Consider the following 20,827-nt stretch of genomic DNA (forward strand, 5'->3'; position numbering starts at 1 on the left):
AAGTAATATAAACTATTCGTTTTACCCTCGCTACAAGAATATTTGTTCCTATTTCATAGTTCTGTTTACCATGCAACGTCTAAATCATACATGAAGGACTTAGCACCCATCAAATGAAAGACATTTCAGTAATTCTGCCTACTGCAGTTTGAAATAATTTTTTATATATTGGCAATATATACACCAGTGAGTTTGGTACATATACCAATACACGACATGAAATTTAAATTCAAATTATGATAAACTTACTAATGTATGCACTATCAATTTTGAAAAGATTAATTCATGTAACATACATTTGGCAGCCACTTATTACTTTACCTTAATGATACAAAAGGATAGAAATTTTGAATTTATCGGATATATATTTATTTTAAATTGAGTGGTATAATGACATGCTAGACTTATGAGATAATGAGGAGTGAGGCATAAAAGATGTTAAATAGTTAAAGCTAAATTGGAAGCAATGCTTAAATTGTACCTCTGACATTTCTCTCTCTCTCCAAGTTTTTAGGACCAAAACAAACCTTTGACTTTTAGCTGCTAAATTAAAACATATTATTGTCTCTTTAGAGGGAATGATTAAGTGTTAATCCCGCTCTACAATTCTTAACATTAAAAATATACACTTTAAGTCCGCGAAAACTAGCCAATCTTGGAGATCTTATACCAATTTTTTTTATTTAATCCCTATTTTTTTAGCTCAGTTTAAAAAAAGGATATAGGCTATTTTTAAGAATTTTTTTTAAGCATTTAGTATTTGACTAATTTAACAAATAAAAAAGGATAACAGTATTATTCTAATAGTTTACTTAAACTAAAATGCTAAATTTTTTTTTTTTTTGGAACAACAAGCTCAATATCACCTTATGTCTTCAAAATTTTGCTAACTGTATTTATTATTATTATTATTTATTTATCATTATTATTTGATTTAAAGTCTAATAAATTTAAAAAAGTATATAAAAATGAAAATCAATCCTGTAAGATAGTAAACTTTTCTTATACATTTTATCAATTTGATTTTTTGTATAGTAGTTATTACAAAAAAAAACTTGTGTCTTTTAGCAATAAGCAAAAATAATAGTAAAGTTACAAATAATTTCACAAATAAAAAGGCATTATTATTATTATTATTATCATTGCACTCATTTTTTTTTCTTTTTTGGCTAGAGTTAAGATTTATAAGTTTGAGTATTCTGCATAGAGTTCATCTTATATATATTGTCACAGTTGACTACATGTACATGAGCAAAATTTTGATAATATATATGTTAGTAGTGTATATAAAATTAATTCTTATTCATGGGGAATAAAATGCATAATTTTGAGGTTGGACGGGATAATTTGTGACTACTCCAAAGTTCAGGGAACAAAGAGTGATTTCTTGAAAATTTACCTTGCTACTAATGAGAGTCTATAACACTAAACCACCAAACAAAACAGAACCTGAAAAGGGGGTTCTGCCTCAGTTTGTCTGCTCTGATCACTTCTCCGCTGATCCCAAATTCTTCATCAATAGCAAGAAGAATAATAGGCTCCGCTTCCCAAACGGATCAAGAATCAAAGCTCCTTGGCCCTTTTCCTCTCCCTTTCAAACTCTATCCATTCATTTAGTTTATGCAAAATTGAATAGTTAGCAGACCGGAGGCGGAGGGGGCGAAAATGGGGTGCAACCAATCAAGGATCGAGAACGAAGAAACCGTAACACGATGCAAAGAACGAAAGCAGTATATGAAAGATGCCGTCGCTGCAAGAAACGCTTTTGCCGCTGCCCATTCAGCCTACGCCATGGCCTTAAAGAATACCGGAGCTGCTCTCAGCGATTATGCTCACGGCGAAGTCCAATATCCCTCCTCTCCTTCCTCATCCGTCCATGGCGGACCCGCCTCTCTCCCACAGCCCCCCGTCGAGCATCTTCCCCCTCCTCCCCCTCCCCTTCCCCCCTTTCACCAGCCTCCCCCTCCCCCTATTCAGCGTGCGGCCTCCATGCCCGAGATGTCTTTCCCCAAACGCGATTTGAAGCACTCCGACCCGATTTTGGAAGAGGAGAATGAAGATGAGATGGAAACCGAGAGTAATCATGGCGGGTTGAAGCATCGGAGTAGTAAAAGTAGCGCTGGGGTTGGAAGTAGGAGTGGAATTGGGCGCAGTAGTGAGGTCGTGGATGATGAAGAATTGCGGAATCCGCCATCGCCGCCTCGACCGTCGCCGCCTTTGAAGCAGAATCGTTCCCCTCCCCCTCCTCCTCCGCCGGAGCATAAAGGTATGACTTCGTGGGATTTCTTTTTTCCGCCAATGGAGAATGTTCCGGGGCCGACTCTGGCTGAAGCGGATGAGGGGAGAGTGGAGAGGGAGGAATTGGAACGCAAGGTGTTAGAAGAAAGGGCTAAAAGAAGTGAAATTGATGCTGAAGGCGGCATTGGTGGCGGGGATGGAGGTGGTGGAAGTGGTAGTGGTAGTGGTAGTGTTGGAGGTAGGAGGAGTGCTGGTGGGAAGGCGGAGTCAGTTGAGGAAGTGGAAAAGGCGCCGGAGCTACCACCGCAGCCACCTCAGGTAGCCCCTCCTCCAAAGGTGGTGAAGAGAGTTAAACAGATTGTTCCAGCTGATGCTAAAAGGAGGGGTGGGTCAAGTGTGAACTTGCTGCAGATATTCAGTGAATTGGATGATTGTTTTCTTAAGGCTTCAGAGAGTGCTCATGAGGTATCCAAGATGCTTGAGGCGGCTCGGTTGCATTATCACTCAAATTTTGCTGATAATAGAGGTATGCATATATTTTGGTTTCTTTTAATCTATTTTTTATGAGGGGTTTCAAGGATTCAATTTTTGTATCAGCTAGTTTTCTGTAATTGTTTCTAAAGATTTAATTTTGATACGGGTTTCACCATTATAGAGCGATGCTAAGGTCTATGGTTTGCAGCTTCATTAATCCAACGCATGTCATTGCATAAGTGACCATAGTCATGTATATCCCTGTATTGACACCAGAAATTGATATGCTGCAGTTAATTTGTAAAATGTTTAGGGCAGGAGAAACTGCAGTTGGTTGACTTCGTGTTCTGATTGTTTGTCATGTTGCAAACCAAGTTGCACACTTGCTCTGTGTTATTGGGAGTTAAGAAAGGTGATTGAAATTTTAGGCTGATAATATAACTAGTTGTGATTGTTTTGTAGGACATATTGATCATTCTGCCAGGGTCATGCGTGTCATTACATGGAATAGGTCCTTCAGAGGTTCGTCAAATGTTGATGATGTGAAGGATGACTTCGATTCGGAAGAGCATGAAACCCATGCAACAGTTTTAGACAAGATGCTTGCCTGGGAGAAAAAATTATATGATGAAGTAAAAGTATGTGGGGTGACATTTTTTAATCATTTTGCCTTGTATTTTTCCTTCTTGTTTTGTCATTCAATATGTTCGATTTGCTAAAGCAATGAGTTGCTTAGGTTTAATTTGATTAGCTTGCTTTCTTATGCTGCTGCTGCCTTTTCTTGTTTGTACCTGTTCCCTCCACCCAATTTTTAGTTGATATATATCTGGTTCATTTTTCTTCCATTTGTGACCATAATACATGTTGTGCTTGTGGACTTTTCTCTCATTTGTCACATTAGTATGTAATAAGAGTACAAATCTCAGATGCTTCCTCCTAATGAATTATTGTTGCACCGATGATGTTCTTCAGGCAGGTGAACAAATGAAACTGGAATATCAACGAAAGGTTACTTCATTGACTAAACTAAAGAAACGTGACTCAAATACAGAAGCTTTAGAGAGAATGAAAGCAGCTGTTAGTCATTTGCATACTCGATACATTGTTGACATGCAATCTATGGATTCAACTGTTTCAGAAATAAATCGTTTGCGTGATGATCAGCTGTATCCAAAACTCGTGGCTCTTGTTGATGGGTAAGTGTTTATACAGATAAACGTATTTATGCCTTGCAGTTAGCAGTTTTTACCTTTGCTTTTTTGGAAATTTGTTCTCTACTTCTCTGTCCTGTCATCTTTTGTCCCATCAAATGAAGCTAGTAGTGACTGTTTATAGGGACCATACCTCAGACAGTAAGAGAATAATTGTGAGGGGATATGGGAAGAAAGGGAGGGGAAAGATCAGCTGTCTTGACTTTTGTACAAGGAATGGAAACTTTGCACAGAGACTGGTAGAGTGCAGTTTTGACTCAATGTCATGTTAGAAGTTTCATTTTGAGTTGTTAACCCAATAAATTGCAAGTGAATATAACCATTTCATTCGGCAAGTCAGAAACAACAGATTACCACATGTGAGAATACAGGAGCTGATAGTTAGTGTCTGCTTATCTGGAGAAGTTCTTGGAGCTCACTTTTAGAGCATTGTTCACGAACCTGGAACCCTGGAATCTTCTTTTGAACTCTGATTTATTAATTTGTTTACTACACATGGTATATAATTTCCTTAGTCACTTCTTATGCTTGCTTTGTCTAATTCTATGCACTTCTTTGCTGGTTTTGAATGAATTGTAGAATGGCTTTTATGTGGGAGAGCATGAGAGGACACCATGAAAGCCAGTCTAAGATTGTACAAGCTCTAAGTTCTCTGCACATATCCCAATTCCCTAAAGAAACAAGTGAGCATCATCATGAACGGACATTCCAGCTTTTGCTTGTTGTCAAAGAATGGCATATGCAGTTTGACAAACTCATCAAGAACCAATTGGACTACATAAGAGCGTTAAACAATTGGTTGAAGCTAAACCTCATTCCCATAGACACAAATCTGAAGGAGAAGGTTTCATCCCCACAAAGACCTGCCAATCCCCCAATCTGTGTGCTCTTACATGCTTGGCATGACTATCTGGAGAAGGTTCCAGATGAGCTTGCTAGAAGTGCTATTAATAATTTTGCTCATGTTGTAGATCATATAGTGGAGTATCAAATAGATGAGATGAAATTGAGAAACAAGTGTGAGGATACTCGAAGGGAGCTCGCCAAGAAAACTGAACAGTTCAAGGATTGGTATCGTAAGTATATGCAGCGAAGAACGCCTCCTGATGAATTGGATCCAGAGAGGGCACAAGATAAGGATCTAATCGTTGAGAGGCAGATTCAGGTGGAAACACTCGAGAAGAAATTGGAAGAGGAAGAAGCAGAATACAAGAAGCAGTGCATTCAGGTTAGGGAGAAGTCTTTAGCCAGTCTGAGAACCGGTTTGCCTAATCTCTTCCTGGCTATGTCAGGTTTTTCTCTTGCTTGTTCAGATATGTACAGGAACTTGAGGTCCATCTCACAAAAGCGTAGCAGAAGCGAGAGTTAATAATGAAAGCAGTTTGTGACCTTGCATGAAGCTCTTCATTAGCGGTTTCATTTTAGACCTGAAAAAGAGCACTTTTTATTGTATTTTCTGTATGTAAACTACAGTTGGATTTCCACTTTCAAAGCTCTCGAATATAAACCACATCAATGAGATTTAAGTTATATATACATTGTTAAAATGGAAGTGTTATAATTCAGTTGTTGCACTGTTGTATCAATCGACAGTTTCTCTGGAACTATTCCCTCCTCTGCGTGTTTGTTCGAGTCCCAATCTTCCTCTTTCTGTTCTGGTAAGGCCCAGTTTGGGGACTCAGCAGAGACAAGGGATGTTTGGTGTTACGTTGGTAGACGTGAAAAGTTTTATCCTGGGTTTGATCTTCTCTCTCCATGTCTGATTTCTTTCCAGAGTTCAAAGGAAATTTTGTGGCCTCACCATTATCCCGAATCACCTCATTACTTGATCTTTTCTTTTCTTTCCATTTCTTCTCATCCAAATGAGTTTATTGGCTCTTTAAGTTCATCAGCACCAAACAAAAATCAGATAATGTATCAAAATTAAATTCTTATCAGTCAACAATGCCGAGTTTTGACATGGTTCTTCAATACAGCGATCAACAGCTTTCAACATTAAAAAGCATGGGGTTGAAATGGATTGCTCTTCATGACAGCAGAAACAAAATAAATGTCATCGGGAGCAACAAAAAAAGGCTCTCCGACTCCGTGTGTTGCTTTGCAGACGTATTCCTGTTGGCTGCAAAGGCGCTGCTTTTGCCAATCGTTTTGCTGCAGATGGCCAAAGATGAAAAAGCTCAGGCGAAGGTTTAGGAGGATTAGCCAAGCCTAAAGTAGATTTACGATAACAAGTAAATGGAAATGTTAATACATTTCATTAAGCTTTGGCAGGCTAAGCTTAGATATGATAACTCACCCATTTCATAAAAGAGCTCGTTGATATTAAGGGCAGTTTTTGCTGATGTTTCTGTGAAGAACATCCCATTTTCTTCTGAGAATTGCTCGCCTTCCTGCAGAAGTTTAAAAGTAATTCACAAGCTTTTACGTTCGAGATTATTATTATTATTATTATGTATCAAGCACCACCATTAGTTACGATCAAGTAACAAATTTCCAAAGCTCTATGTGCCTGTAATGACCAAATTCAACTCAAGGTCGCTGCCTTTTTATCAAACTGTTGCTGCAGGATTGGAACAGGAAGAAAAGAAAAAATTATCAGTACCTCAAAGTTGACCTCCCTATTGGGTTCCAAATCTTGTTTATTTGCCACCAAAGCCATCACGAGATTCGGATTACCTGAAAGAAATACATGAAAGACAGTAGAAAACAAGCTACCAGATACACTTGCTTTTCGAGCAGCAGTGGTTCTTCTTAAAGGGTAAATAGAACTTGGCTGGGCTGGTTGGTGGAAGTTTCATCATAATAATGGTAACACAAATTTGGATTAGAGAAATGACAACACGAAAACAAATTGAAATACAGATGGACTATCACTAATGAAAGAGATGTGTTCACCTTGTCTTTTTAATTCTTCGACCCACTTTTTTGCACGTAAAAAGGTGTCCTGAAGATAGATCATTCGAAATCAAATCCATGAGAAAGCTAAGCTAAGCCTAACTACATGGGGATTAAACCTGCAAAGATAAATCTGTGCTAATTGCTTTCTAAGTATTACTACAATCAAAGAACAAAAGCGAAAAAAAAAGATATCTTGTTCCAAGCAATCATCAGTGCTATAATTTGAAGAAATAACAGATGAAATGATGAGTAAGAGGCAATTTTAACCATAAACAGATGATATAATCTGCTTCAGTAGCCCAGCTTTGGTTACAGGAACACTTACCATGCTTGTGATGTCATAGACAACAATGGCTGCTGCTGCACCCCGGTAATACATTGGAGCTAAGCTATGGTATCTTTCCTGTCCAGCAGTGTCCCATATATCAAATTTCAAAGTGGCCTCAGGCAAAGACAATATTTGAGTAAAGAAAGCAGCACCAACAGTGGGTTCCTGAAAAACAAAAATCATGTCAAGGTTCTTTGACTGCAATTGATGGAAGAAAAATACAACCCTCACCATCAAAAAAACTTTGCATACCTGGTGCTGAAAAAATTGACCTTTTACAAATCTCAGGACCAAGCTGGTTTTTCCAGTTCCCATGTCCCCGACTAGTACCTGGGGAGATAAAACAACATGATATTACTGTTGACATTATATTCTCTCCCAACACTTGCCCTGCTCTTGATTGTATCAAGCATCTCCTCGTCCTCCTTCCTCACAACATCAACTCCCTCTTACTGACCAAGCTGGGCAGACTCCTAAATTTTGTTTTCGGATTGTTCTTTCAGGAGGAAGTCGGTGAATGCTGGAAAGAACCAGCAAAGAAAGGAAAAGGATGGAGGAGATTCATCTTGGTTAGGGAAAGCAGAAACTAGCACCAAACCACTAGATGGAGAGACCACATAATCCTTAATATATAGCATTCACAATCCTCTTCCTTCTTGTAGTTTCTACGATTACTACCTCCTGCTCAAGTGCAAATACATCCACCGTTGTCAAAGACTTGCATCCACCAGAACAACAATCAAGAATGCATCCACATCTTGAGTCTGTGGATATGATCTGCCATATAATAGCATTTCGTGTCCAGTGTGGGATTATGTTTGGGAGATTGTCCTTAGAACTTTACAAAGTACTAATACACAAATAGACATTGGAGTGACAAAGCAAGCATCGATAACTTGCTCTGAAAATCTAATTGATGTGTTAAAATTATCATGAAGCATAATGCACGACGCCAAATTCCAATCCACATCACCAAGTTCGGACTGATCACCGCTTCTTGATCAGCTTAGCTCAATTAGCTACACAAGCAGTAGGAGAATCTTGGTACTAAAACAATGGAGTCAATTCATGAATAGGGAGATTGTTTGTCCCTTAAGAAAAGTACCTACTACGTCATTTTAGGAAAACAGTCCATCACAGCTTAGTGGATCACAGAAAATCTAACCTCAGGTTTGCATTTAATAGTGCATTCTAGCTTAAATTGGACGAGATATTTTCAATAATGATGGGCTTGAGCGGTTTAGAAGCCAAGCATTCACTCCTCAAAGAAACATAATATGATTTTACAATAAACTACCAAGAATCCACACAAATACCCCACAAAAATTAGAGAGAGATATTTGGATCAGCCAAAAGATTATGAACAAACAAGCCTTACAGATCAAAAGTCACTTTAAGAAGGACGCACTCACCATCTTGGCATGGATGATCTTGTTGCCAGGTCTTGCCATTAAAGATTTGATCTTTCTTTTCCGATGGAAATGTTACTATCAATCAATGAACCAGTAAATGTCATGTATTCTTGCAGTTATTTGATGCTTTGAGTCATAGTGTAACACATGAAATATTACGCTCTGAAAACTGCAATGAGAGACCAAGTATGAAGATAGAATTGAGAATGGTAGGTTTGAAGCTATGCGACATTAACTACTTTGACTGACCGTTAGCATTATCATAGGATTTAACTGACTTTGGGTGCTCAGCCCATTTCCAATTTAGGCTCTTTTTCCAGAAACTGAACAGAAACTATTAGTAAAGCATTTTTTGCCTCTACTCCCACAGCCCCAGTGACCCTGAGTGAGTTGTCTCCTAATTTAGTCTCCTCTTGTATTGCTAACTTGTGTTCTAGTTTGTTCGATGCACTGAAGAACCCCAGCATCAAAATGAATGGTTCTTAAGATGCAAAGCAGCTCTAAAACATCATACGCCCCCAAAGATTATAGCATCATACGATTCCAGGCAAGTAATCTTTGCCGGTTACGCTCTCAAACGAATGTAACATAAGTATTTGTGATTATTTAAGCAGGAGATCAATTTTTCACACTTACTTCTGAAAATAGTAATCTTTTTTTTTTTTTTGTATTGAATATTAAAAAGAAAAATTTTACTTTCTGAACCAAAAAAAAAAAAAAAATAGAGGGTGTTTTTGTTATGTTAAGATAGGAATGGAATTTGAGAGTTTTGTCCAAAACTCTCTCCAACTACTTGGGTTTTGGGGAATTCTACATTTTAAGAAATGATTTCAAAATTTTCATTTCAATAGTATTAATCTAAACAATTTCATTTAATATGGGTCCATTCCAAATCATGATTTCGAAACCCTTTTACCAAATGCCAGCATAGTTACTGGACTAACCCTCACAATTATAAAATTATCTTGTTGTAGAAATTTTTTTTTTTTTTTTGGGAAAAGCTCTAGTGTCAAAAAAAAAAACCCCCCGACACCAAGAAAAGAGAGAAAATACTACTACTACTACTACAAATGATTAAACTCCACGCGCCCAGTAGATAAATAAGCGAACAAACAAAAGATTAACTAAAAAGAAGGTAAAAAGTCATCATCTGGACAAAGTTCATCCAACAATGGCCCACATCACCTGACAGACCATTGGTATTACTCCACGCTGAGACCTGAGTACTCCCCCGCTATATCTCCGGCCACGCTTCCTCCTCTCTCCCTCTGTTTCCGCATTCCCACACGCAACCCCGAAAGTCCCACCAAACTGATGACTTCCTCAAAACGCTCCGACGACGCTCCTCCGTCGCCCCGCTTTCCACAATCTTACTACCAACAACTCCCGTCGGACCCCCACCAGCAACCCCAACAACCTCAGTACATCATTCTTTTACCCCGTTACTACAACAACCGCCGCCCTCGGTTACACCTCAGCCGCACTTGGCGACGCTGTTTGATCTGCCTACTCACTCTCGTCCTCCTGGGTCTAGCCGTCTTCCTCCTGTGGCCATCCGACCCGGAGGTCTCCATCGTCCGTCTCCGCCTCGATCACTTAGGCATCCACCTATTTCCCATACCCTCCCTCGACATAACCCTAGACGTCACTGTCAAGATTCGGAACAGAGATTTTTTCTCCATTGACTATAAATCCCTTATTGTTGCGATCGGGTACCGGGGGAAGCAGCTAGGCTACGCCACCTCGGATCACGGCCATATTAAAGCTAGGGGTTCGTCGTATGTTAATGCTACGGTTCACCTGAGCGGCGTCAACATTTTGTCGGATATGCTTCTGTTAATTGAGGACTTAGCTACGGGAGAGATAACGTTCGATACGGATACGAAAATTGGTGGCCAGCTCGGCCTCGCCTTCTTTGAGATTCCTCTCCAGGTCAGTTTTTTTGCTTTCAACTCAGTACATTTTACTTCCTGGTTTTTTGTGGCAAAAAAATAATAATAATAAATTGAATGGTTTATTCTGCCTCTGTTTAGTACGTGAATGCTTATTCTGTTACAAGATTTGTCTGAGACTTTACCGGGCAAGTTTTAGGGATTTTGAGCTGCTAGCTTTGGACTAAAATGTTTAAGTCGAGAAGCATAGCAAGTAGAGGATGTATTCTGTGAAAATGCCTGCCATGCGGGAAAATAATAATCGAATCTGCTTCGTAGGTTGATAAGTTGGATTGGCGTAGCTGGGTGATTAGTTGAATTGTCGATAGGTGGAGATATAGATCAGGGAAAGTCTAAAACCTTGTTTGGTTTGAGTGCATTTGTTGGAAATTTTCCTCCTGTACTTGTGCCAAACTCTCTGAATGCTATTTGAGACCGTTCCTTGTGCTTCTTTGAGTGTATCTGCAGTGAAAATTGAAACAAAGAGAATCAACTTCCCCCGTAGTAGTATGCTCTGGTTACCAGCCAAACAGACGTTGGGTTCTTGTAAGTCTATTAATGTATAAGCAAGAACACTAACTACTAATATAACCGGTATAACTTGCTCTACCGATGGAGAAAAGGATGCTGCAAATTGTGAACAAGTAAAGTAGTAGTTAGAAGTTTTTAAAGTTCCTATAAACAGAAATGAGTTTTGGCTGGTAAGCATCCGTGCATGCACTAAACAGAAGCAGGTCTTTGAGTATTGTTAGGTACTAGCATATGGACTCTTTCGTCCATGCCAGCATCCGACATTCTGAAATGCAATCTATGATGCTCGGTGAAACTTCATTCATGTCTTGTGGGAATCGTATCTAATGAGAAAGCATCATCTGTTAAGCTCCCTTGGGCCTTCTTTTGTATTGTTCACAATTTGTATAGAGAAAATCTTGTATACATTGACGTCGTATATGTTATCATGGTTGGATGCATAAAACATATGCAAAATTTGGATTTGAAGTTCAATATTAGATTTTTTGTCGCGCATCCAAACTTGGGCAGTATATAAAGATTAATCCTTTTGTTTAATGTACATTGCTTGTCAATTTTGACAGAAGTATATGTCCAATAATGCCTTCAAAGAACACGTCCATTTTAAGTTGCGTGGGTTGGGCTGCCTGGTCCTCCTATTCTTCTGTTACAGAAGCATAACTCCAAGGAAGACGTAACAAATGGGACTTCATGATTAGCCTTTTCATGCTTCCCCAGATGATATGTGCCCCTGATTTATGATGTGCTTGCTTATGGTGTTCTGCAGGGGAAAGTGTCATGTGAGATTAATGTAAATATCCACAATCAGACAATCGAGCACCAAAACTGTTACCCTGAGGTAAGCATCCAGTGTGTGTTAATCGTCCCGCCTCTGCATTTGTTCTCTCATTATAGTTGCTGTTAAGGAAACGGATAGCTACCTGAGGTCTAATGCAGCCTGGTGTAGCAAGAACTGTGAAAGATTTATTTGTAGATTTACTGAGTGGCCCTTTCCCGGTATGGCATCACTAACTCTTCTACTTCTTTGGGCAGTGATTATGATTAAGCTTGGAGACCACCACATGCAGCAGCTCCAGAGTTGGCTTTGACAAACTCCCGTTCCTCATTTAGTATAGAGGTCTACGATGAGTGAGAGATTTGGGTTTGGATCCCCTGTTTTAGCTAACTGATAGCTGTCTTTACTACTAGATTATGGCGTATTACATTCCCTACAGCTACGGGGAGAAAAAAAAAAAAAAAAAAACTAAGGATGATGCTGCAGCATATGTATCACGTATAAACTACGTTAGATTTGCCTGTATATGAACCTTATGTAGACTAGCAGTGTATAATTTGTAATAGAAACCACCAGTTTGTCGAGCGTACTTTTTCCCTCTTCAAATTTCCTCGCGCCTTTTTTCAATTGTATGTATGCTCCTTATAATTCAACTATTTTGGCCAGCAATCAGTGACGCAAACCTCTGATCGTGGGGGGCATTTTGGATTTAACGTGGGCGGGGTTGGAAGAGGTGAGAAGAGGTCTCAATTTGCCTTGTAGTACAATTTCTCGGTGGCGTTCGTTAAGCTTCAGAATGTAGTAGCATTAGAAGGTAGAGAGAAATTACATGGCACTGTTAATTGTACCTTGTACAACGGATCATCTTGAATCTTCTTCAGGATGGGTGGGTGGGTGGGTGGCCCGTTGGATGACAGACAGACAGACAGGAAAAGTTCTGGGGTCCCAGCCGACCAGTCCACTGATACGCTGTACGATGGTGCCTGCACCTAAACGAACCCGGGTGGCGCGTTGGTGAACACAAACACTGTTTCAGCGCACCTGCAGCATCAGCAACCTCTCCGCCTCTATCAGCGCCAACTGTTGCGTGCTGGTGCAGCTGCTGATGCGGCCTCATCTCCGCAGGAGAAACCACGTGCCTGCGGAGGCTTCCTCGACGATTTTCACGGTGGAAAGGATCAATGAATTGCAAGCCTGGGCAGCACATGTTTTCTTCTTTCTTTCCCAGGAACAAATGGTTAGGGAGCAGCGTTGGTTACAAGAGGGGCTAAGGAGGAGAATAATTAAAGGGAGGACGCGAAGAAAAGGTTGGAATAAGTAGCAGCAGCGTATTAGTATATGACGACATTTTCGGAAAGGGATTGCTTTTTCTATTCCCGCAGGCCTCAGCCCTTTTGCTTTGGATGATTGCAACGGCAGCAGTGGGGCGCACGCTCTATAGTTTTGGTAGAATCTTGTGTGGGAGTTGTCTTCATGAAATGAACTCGTAAAAAAGTAGTCGTAGTAGTAACACTTGGCCTGGAACGGAATCAGAAGATGTGGGTGGCGACGCGCCAACAGAAGGTTCTAACCACTCGTTAGATTAGATGTTCGTCGGAGCATCGCGTGGCTCCGGGGGGAAATCATTATTGTTATTTTTCTTCTACTCACAGACAATGGATTCTTAATCAGAAGGGCTTCTCGATGGAAGGAAGAATCAGTAGCGAATGAGTCTGATTTTTCAGTAACACCAAAGAGAGGAAAACGACGAAGCCGATCCAACGGATGGATGTTGCTGCATTATTAATTATGCTAGTAATAATAATATAATAAAATACGATATAATTTATTTATAGGCGCTGCGTCCTCCTGGCAGTAAATTCACCACCAGACCAGAGACAGAGCCGAGCCGGAGGAGGAGAAAGCCATTTGAAGAAGCCCCCGTGCATGACGTCAAATATCAATAATGTCAAAGCCGGGCTTCCTCTGGCATTCATGATCAAGATTTTCCCTCCACTTGCTGTCCGCCGCCAACCATGATGTTAATTTTCCCTCACTGAAACATTATTGGATTGCTGCTTAGTTATTCTTGTACTACTTGCTAATCCAAGGCTTAACTCTCTGATGCGTTTTGTACACTTCATCAATAACTCTATATATATAGTTCTGGGAGCAAATGGTATCCAACGTCGGTAAACTATCCAATGTATCGCCGTTGGTCATTCTTAACCAAAAAAATGCCACTCAACTGATCATTTTGTCAAATTTTGCCTCCATTATCTCCCAACATGTATATATAGAAAGTAGAAACACACCATTATCTCCTCCTGCGATCAACTTTTCAGTCGCTTCGGTACAGGAGCACTCGGAATGTGGGCAATATCTAGCAAATATTTGAGATTCGTTGACCATAAAAAAAAACTATGAAAGTGGAATTCAAGAGAGAGAAAAAAAAGAGGAAGTAGGAGAACAAAAGAAGGCCATCACTTTCTTTTTATCCTATCTATTTGCATTGTGGTTGTCCATCTGTTAATAAAAAGGTTTTACAAGTACTATTCGTGTATGGTAATAAATCTTTTTTCTTCTAAAATGTTGGCGGAAGGTTTCAAATTCAGAACATTTCATTTATACTCTGTCCCCTCCTCCTCCGTGACACTCAACTCATCCCTTCCCTCCCCCGGAGTAAATCCTGTGGTTGAAGATAGACAGAGCATTAACAATCGCTTTTATTTTAGATTTTAGATAATCAAGTGATCCAATCCAATCCCATAAAGCCTCTTCAATACAATAGCCAGTCCTCTTTAGCTACTAGAATTAAAACATCCGTACATCGTTTTTTCTTCAGTTTAATTGCATGATAAATGGAGATCCATGAACTTGAAGACGCCTGACCTGACCGATGTATAAGGTAAACATCTTAAATGTGTCCACCAAATCCTAGAAAGTTTACTCTGATTATCTCACATGCCCCGTTTCTCACTTCTTAGCTGGACCATGTTACTACATCACGCAATGACACATAGACCGCCCCAAGTAATATAATATTCATCCACGCTAGAGCTAAAAAATAAAGCAAGTAATTGAATACGAAATCTCGAAGCAACAAATGTGGAATCCCACTTCGCATCCAGACACATTCAGCAAAATCCCTCCAAATTTTCTTCATTTATTGTCTCTGAAAATTATTAAATGCGGGCTGTTATTTTTTTGGAAAATTATCGAGTCATATACTATCATTTTCTTTTTTTTTTTACAATCATATTACATAATAGTCATTTATGTATAGAATAATTAGGGGGATGTCGACCGAAAAGGATCAGATTGATGCACCATTTGGTCAATTATATATAGTCCCCTTCCTTGCATTTACGCTCCGTGCCTAGGCAAACCAACCATAAATCCCAGAGGTCCAGAGAGGAGACCATTAATTCACATTGGTCATGGACATGGGAGCACGGTGCAGCTCGGGCAATGGTGAAGTGTGCTGCTGCTGCTGTTGGAGCAGAAGTTTTTCCAGCAGAAATTATGGTCGATTTGTGTCCCATATAATAAGACCAAGCAGCGGATCAAAAGCACCAATTTGGAGACAGTTGTGGACGAAGATGAAGAAGGAGAAGAAAAGAACGTTCTACCGTTCGACTTCAACGAGGTTTGCTTATGATCCGCACACTTATTCTCAAAACTTCGACCAGGGGTTGACTTGGGCTGATCCTGATGACATCTCCAGATCATTTTCTGCTCGGTTTGCCGTTCCTTCAAGGATCTTTGATGACAAAGATGTATTAGATGTTTGAAAATTTGAAGGGAGTGAAGGAGTCCTTGATGATGTTCTATCACTGGACTCCATGTTTAGTTGGAATGATGTTCATTTGAGGTTGACAATCTTGAATCAAGGCATTCTTTCTTCCTACAGTTCTCTGAATATCTTCTTCTTCTACCCACTCCTGTTCCCGTGGCGCTCTCTAACATGGGATTATGGAATAATAACGATGCAGAGGATCTATGGCTAGAAAGTGACTTGTGCAATTAATTAATTGATGGATTAAGCTTTTTTAAGTACTGAAATTTCTTTTATATATATATATATATGTTCGTTACAGATTCATGTTATTACAAATACGTTCACTAATACGCGTTAAACATGCTTGAATTATCAGAATTTTCTCCATTCACAAGTGCGTGTAAAATTAATATGCATTGAAATCGAGTCTTAAATAATGACTTCAATGTAATGTCAAAGGGCAAAATTAGCCATCAATATGCAAGTGAATGAAAGTGTGAACGAAGTGCAGTGCAAGGTCAATCCTTGCTTGCTGCATAAATTAATAGCATTTCTACTTGATGTGCAGTGCAAGCCCCACTCATCACGAGGAGGGACTAGCATTTGATATGTGATGCTGTCGCGTTCTTCATGGTTTGCTCCTGTATTAATTAATTCTTGATAGGTGTGATGAAGATGAAGATGCCTTTCCATGTTATCTCTTCTCTTTAAAGCCCACACTCCACCCTCCACCCTCTCGTTGTGTTGACTTTTGGAGATTGAAGTTCGAGCCGCCTGTTAATGGCAGCAAAAGGAAGCTGCATGCATGATCCAGTAGTTAGTTTTCACTGAAACTCCCATAAATATTTGTTTAACATCATACCAAGCAATTGTTAGGTAATTCAAACAGAGACTTTTGCCCATGTTTCTGTGCTCATAGTAGTAGTATTGAACATTTGAGCGAAGCAATTTATTACTAGCATTATTACAGTACTTGTTTATGGGGTAGGTCGCATTATAATTTATAAATCAAGGAGGTGGGAAGCAAAGACAAGATGGAATGAATGAATTCCGGTGATGCTTTTGACTCACAATAAAATGAATTTATTTAACATCTCGGTCAGAAATTGGTCCAAATAATCAGCATCTACTTGATTGATTGCTTTGGGAGTTGGGGAGTCGGGCCTGAAATTGTTTTGCTACAATTATTTTTCCCTGTTTGTCAACCAGCCATCCATTATTAATCTTTAAAGCTTCATACACTACACACAGCCGATCCAGAGAAAGGGGTTGAAATTCAAAGCACTTTTTCTCAAAGCATTTGGAGATTGGATAAGTCGAAAGTTACTGCTCCTGGTCACTCCTACGCAAGATGAACATCCTACTCCTAGTAACTCGTTAAATCAATGTGGTGGTGAAGTCAAAGACACCGGCAGCAAGGGATCGAGAAAATTCAGCTGATCCCTGTTTTCTAATTTGTGTCCCCTATGGGCTTGGCACTATCTGTCCTGTGCACAGGGTAGGGGAGTGATTTTCCTCCTTCCTTCTAATAATGGTTCTTGGACGGAGGCAGGCCGAACTCTTTTTTTTTTTTTTTTTTTTAATATAATTTGGGGGCATGTTTTCTACTATATCTGATTCGCGTAATCTTGAAATTTCTTTATTTGGGGGTAAAAAACAAAAAACTATAATTGCATCTGTAATAGCTAAGCACTACTATTATGGACCATGTTCTTGGTAATCAGGATTCAGATATGATAGATAAACAAATAGCTACCTGTTACTGCTTAGCTTAATTAGGGCAGTCAAGCATTACTACTCATCTAATTAACTTTCTTATCGTATTTCAGATTAGAAGCTACACATAGCCACTTTTTCACAAAACTGTAGAAAATCATAATAATATCACCCTTTGAAGAGATTTTAGATTATAACTTGACATACAAATGATGATTTAACAGTTACCTGTCTTTCTTGCTTTCTTTTTTTTTTTTTTTTGGAAAAAAAAAATTTCTTTGGTTTGTAAACCAACAAGAAGAGGAAAAATGTAGCAATCGAGCGTGACCACCAATATCACAAAATGAAATTGCTGGGGCACACCTTTTGTTTTCAGAGAGGGAAACCCTTCTGCCTATTCTTCCAAGTTGGTCCCAGAATACATTCAATAGAAAACGAGTACTCAACAACTATACTTAACGCCCTTTTCCAATTTAAGAGCTGCAGCTTATCAAGGCAGGCAAACTCACGGCCATGAATCTGATTTCTAAACCATGATTTAGAAAGAAAAGAAAAAAAATAAATAAAAGACTTCGTACCTACCACAATTATGGCATTCAGTGAAGGATCTTGCATCTTGACTCCCCTCTCTCGAACGTTAGATGCACAAATAATGCATGCATTTTGATCTCAACGACCGTACGTTGGACATCAGAGGTGCAAGAAATCTCTCCCCTACTGAACCTATTCCAGAATCCACTTAGTGGCTGGCTCACCTGAATGAGGGGCTATTGTAATGTAGGCTCCGCAGGGCATGCACAAAAAGTTACCGTGAAAGTAAGGCAGACTAACTGCTTCGTACAGAAACTGATGAGGTTCAACTGAAGCAGATTCACAAATTCTGTCTAACTTTCGGGATATGAGAAAATTGATAATAGAGCTAAGCACAGCGGCCATCATATAGAGTTGCTTCGAGCTAGCTACATGAAAGAAAAGCCACAAATGACAATGACTATGTAGAAACTGCAGTCTATGAAAATAGCACGGACAGTTTGATACAGCACCAGACCCCATTCCAGGACCTTAATGGCTTCATCCCAGTGGATATTATGTCTATCACTTTCCAAAATTTTTGCTGCTTTCTTTTGCACGTCCATTTCTCCAGAGCCTCTCTGCTTTGCGGAGGATATTCGTAGAATCACTATCATCACATCAGTTAACAGAAGCACGTAAAGAGGTCTTGAGGCGATCAGGCTCTTTGATTTTACAATGTGGTGAGGAAGATTAGCATAAGCGATGACTACAAGCAGAGCTATCATGATGGAACAGAATACTCGCGTATCCTCTGAAGATATGATGCTGGAATTTATTTCTTTGGGAGTGAAAAAATTAAGAAGAGTTCCACCCCTTGACTCTTTCATGAACATCTTTGCGTGATCATCTGATGCTTTAGTCACTCTTGTATTAACAGCTGAGAGTTCTGCTTCATTTCTAAATGTGGCTTCTGAGTCTTGCATTTCTTCTGTATTTGCGTGATCATTCTGATGGTTGAATGCTTTCGTTCTGTTCTGAAGTCCATCATCTTTACTAACTCCATAACTCAGGTTGTGTTTCAATGGTAAACCAAGTGAATCAGCTTCACCTAAAAAACAAATTAACTTTTAGAAGATGACTGCTAAGCAGCCGCGCGTGGATGAGTTGAATGTTTGCCTTTCAGACGATATAACTAGTCTTTGTGAACAAAATACAGCTAACTTTTTGCAAGGTAAATAATTCGAAAGACGATATCAATTCTATCAAGTAGTTGTGGGATTAGAAGTTTATAATTAAGGCTGACATTCCATATAACTAATGTGTGAACTGCAAATACAGCGACAGTCATTGCAGTATTGGCCATTCGATTCAGAGGCAATACAAACAAGAATATACCTGATCAATGATTCAAAGCTGATGCTTATGGCTAACTAGGATGGGCATTCATGAGATGAGAAGGGTTTTTGAATGACAGCACATTATAGAATTTCGTTTCTTAATGTTGCAACCAATTCTTTCAGCACCCATATTGCACGTTCATTCGTGCCACAAATAACAAATTAAGCCGTCAGGCAAAAAACACAACAATTAAAAGGAAGGTTTCAAGTAAAAATGTCTCATTGCCATCTTCAATTCTGAATCACAATATTTATTTGCTTCAATACTGTTTTTAAGTATGTAGTTCTAATATCCCAAGAGGAAAGGGAGTGGAATGCTGCAAAGCCAGGAACCTTAATAATATTTTGCCACTCGAGCCAGCATTTACTCTCGATATCACATTACTAAGTAATTGGTGATAGGATGTCTAATGGTCTGTGTGGATGAATATGATTCGGGGAAGGACAAGAAGATTTTCTGATTTTACAGGCACAGATATAGCACTAACTAAGGATGTTTATGTCTCTTGCGATATTCGTAAGTGACATGAAATTCGGACAACATGATGTGGCTGAAAATTTTCTAAGGGAAACTATATGACAAGAAAATGAGAATGAGAATGTACCACTCAAATGGGATTGCTTTGGAGATGGATAATGTCCTTGATCCTGAGAAATGGAGAGGCCATTACTGGCATGGGCAGCAACTGCTGGGGCTGAATGAATTCTTCTATGCGAAGTGTCATGATGGGGCTTGGGAGATGGAGATAAGGGCAGCGATTCCAGGTTTTGAATGCTACCAGTGATAAGTGCGAGTCTCTGAGACCCCCTCTCCACTATCCTCCTCCTCCTTTCTTCCTTCTCCATCTCTGTTTTTGTGGATCACTGCACCGGCTCTATTCTATGGCCCTTTCAGCCTTCAGGTTCACGGAACAAAAGCGGAGGAAGTTGTAATTGTCAACGGTCAACATTTCTTTGACACCATGCATTTCTCGTCATTCTTCCACCACGACACCGTTTCTACCGTGGTGCACTTTGCACTCTTTTTCACATGATATTTTTTTTTTATAGAGTTATTAGTCAAATAATGGCCAAGCTTTTGAAACATAAGCTCCTTTTCTTTTCTTTTTTTTGGGGCAGTGGCAAGAGCCTACTCAACTTATTAAAAAAACAGAAAAGAAAATGGTGAAGTAGACCAATATATGCACGCACGCATCTTTCACAAACGCAGCAACACAATTCTTTTCATGGTCTTGGTTGGCAGACTTTCATTTTTGCCTTTTTTTTTTTTAGTGTAAGTGGTAGATTTTAAATTCGAAAAAATGTCGCTTATAACGGGAGATATCACCCAATTCATCCATCCGCTTAATTAATAGATTTTCTTTGAATTGACGTGTAACTGTAATAGAATACGTGACGAACAAACAAACAAAGTAAAAATAAATGCTTACAAACAGAGATCCAATACTTTACAGATTAATTTTTTTGCAATTGACAGTTTAGATGCTAACACTAATGAATTTGAACGAGTGTACGTGTAAAATTTGAAATTCAAATTAAAAATTACTTAAATCCATACTTAATCCCCATGCAAATACCGAGTTGCAGTAAATTCCCTTGTTCAATTGAAGTGTCCGTATTAATGCTGTAGTTACGTAGCAGAA

The 20,827-nt window shown here is 39.3% G+C and overlaps 4 protein-coding genes and 1 long non-coding RNA gene across 6 annotated transcripts; 2 read left to right on the plus strand and 3 right to left on the minus strand.

Moving 5' to 3' along the window:
- The first annotated feature begins 1,426 nt into the window (after nt 1-1,426).
- Nucleotides 1,427-5,453, plus strand: LOC113739602 (protein ALTERED PHOSPHATE STARVATION RESPONSE 1-like). Its single transcript, XM_027266866.2, has 4 exons — nt 1,427-2,764; nt 3,175-3,350; nt 3,685-3,908; nt 4,503-5,453. Exons 1-4 carry the CDS (start codon nt 1,666-1,668, stop codon nt 5,290-5,292), a joined length of 2,289 nt encoding a protein of 762 aa, XP_027122667.1. The 5' UTR covers nt 1,427-1,665; the 3' UTR covers nt 5,293-5,453.
- A 375-nt stretch (nt 5,454-5,828) lies between these two features.
- On the minus strand, nt 5,829-9,165 carry LOC113739606 (ras-related protein RHN1-like). The gene is made up of 7 exons (XM_027266870.2): nt 8,562-9,165; nt 7,402-7,479; nt 7,147-7,314; nt 6,819-6,867; nt 6,526-6,599; nt 6,220-6,313; nt 5,829-6,074 (listed from the first exon to the last, which is right to left on the minus strand). Exons 1-7 carry the CDS (start codon nt 8,598-8,600, stop codon nt 5,977-5,979), a joined length of 600 nt encoding a protein of 199 aa, XP_027122671.1. The 5' UTR covers nt 8,601-9,165; the 3' UTR covers nt 5,829-5,976.
- A 456-nt stretch (nt 9,166-9,621) lies between these two features.
- LOC113739605 (uncharacterized) lies at nt 9,622-12,387 on the plus strand. Of its 2 annotated transcripts, XM_027266868.2 has the most exons (3): nt 9,650-10,493; nt 11,790-11,861; nt 12,056-12,387. In XM_027266868.2, the coding sequence occupies exons 1-3, from the start codon at nt 9,876-9,878 to the stop codon at nt 12,056-12,058; spliced, it is 693 nt and encodes a 230-aa protein (XP_027122669.1). In that variant the 5' UTR covers nt 9,650-9,875; the 3' UTR covers nt 12,059-12,387. The 2 variants fall into 2 exon arrangements, with proteins under 2 accessions (XP_071901528.1, XP_027122669.1); XM_072045427.1 differs by lacking the exon at nt 12,056-12,387 and having other exon boundaries at nt 9,622-10,493; nt 11,587-11,848.
- On the minus strand, nt 11,724-12,076 carry LOC140005125 (uncharacterized). Its single transcript, XR_011812891.1, has 2 exons — nt 11,944-12,076; nt 11,724-11,783 (listed from the first exon to the last, which is right to left on the minus strand). It is a non-coding gene; the product is annotated as an uncharacterized lncRNA (long non-coding RNA).
- Nucleotides 12,388-17,633: 5,246 nt separating the features above from the next.
- On the minus strand, nt 17,634-20,030 carry LOC113739603 (uncharacterized). Its single transcript, XM_027266867.2, has 2 exons — nt 19,790-20,030; nt 17,634-18,895 (listed from the first exon to the last, which is right to left on the minus strand). The coding sequence occupies exons 1-2, from the start codon at nt 20,028-20,030 to the stop codon at nt 18,234-18,236; spliced, it is 903 nt and encodes a 300-aa protein (XP_027122668.1). The 3' UTR covers nt 17,634-18,233.
- Between the last annotated feature and the right edge of the window lie 797 nt (nt 20,031-20,827).

This window comes from Coffea arabica, chromosome 4c (assembly GCF_036785885.1).
Source record: "Coffea arabica cultivar ET-39 chromosome 4c, Coffea Arabica ET-39 HiFi, whole genome shotgun sequence".
In the NCBI taxonomy this organism is placed as follows: Eukaryota; Viridiplantae; Streptophyta; class Magnoliopsida; order Gentianales; family Rubiaceae; genus Coffea; species Coffea arabica.